The 691-nt window shown below is 36.6% G+C and overlaps 1 protein-coding gene across 1 annotated transcript in view; it reads right to left on the minus strand.

The window, feature by feature from the left end:
* Positions 1-434: 434 nt before the first annotated feature.
* The window catches only part of LOC104993284 (olfactory receptor 2W3-like), a gene marked incomplete at its 3' end in the record, with an annotated part of 7072 nt that continues 6815 nt past the window's right edge, over positions 435-691 (minus strand). The window contains exon 2 of the mRNA XM_010846459.1: positions 435-452. Within this exon, the coding sequence (XP_010844761.1) occupies positions 435-452 (18 nt within the window). The remainder of the gene's footprint in view (positions 453-691) is intronic.

Genomic DNA, 691 nt, shown 5'->3' on the forward strand with positions numbered 1-691 from the left:
TATTTCATAATTTAATTTTGTAACTGATTTTCACTTTCATAAAACCTGGCTTGCACTATATATTTGAGCTACCATCCAATTAGCACAAAGACTTAGCTTGAAATCTTCAGGGGACATGTAAGCAGGTGCTGAATCTAAATTTGTTTGGTTAACTCTTGAGAGTGGATTGTTGACTTCAACCAATACCGGCTGCTGGAATGTAGAAATCAAAATGAATTTATTTATTATTTTTTTAGGTACTTAAAGTGGTCAACTCTGCAAAATTAAAACTTTTACTAATGCCTTCTTTAAATTTTACTGTGGTTAATGGAGTTAGCAAGAGAGTTCCAGAAAAACATCTATTTCTGCTTTATTGATATGCCAAAGCCTTTGACTGTGTGGATCACAATAAACTGTGGAAAATTCTGGAAGAGATGGGAATATCAGACCACTTGACCTGACTCTTGAGAAATCTGTATGCAGGTCAGGAAGCAACAGTTAGAACTGGACATGGAACCACAGAATGGTTCCAAATAGGGAAAGGAGTACTTCAAGGCTGTATATTGTCACCATGCTTATTTAACTTATATGCAGAGTACATCATGAGAAACCCTGAGCTGGATGAAGCACAAGCTGGAATCTAGATTGCTGGGAGAAATATCAATAACCTCAGATATGCAGATGACACCACCCTTATGGCAGAAAGTGAAGA

This window comes from Bison bison, unplaced genomic scaffold (genome assembly GCF_000754665.1).
Source record: "Bison bison bison isolate TAMUID 2011002044 unplaced genomic scaffold, Bison_UMD1.0 scf7180017864238, whole genome shotgun sequence".
NCBI classification, from domain to species: Eukaryota; Metazoa; Chordata; class Mammalia; order Artiodactyla; family Bovidae; genus Bison; species Bison bison.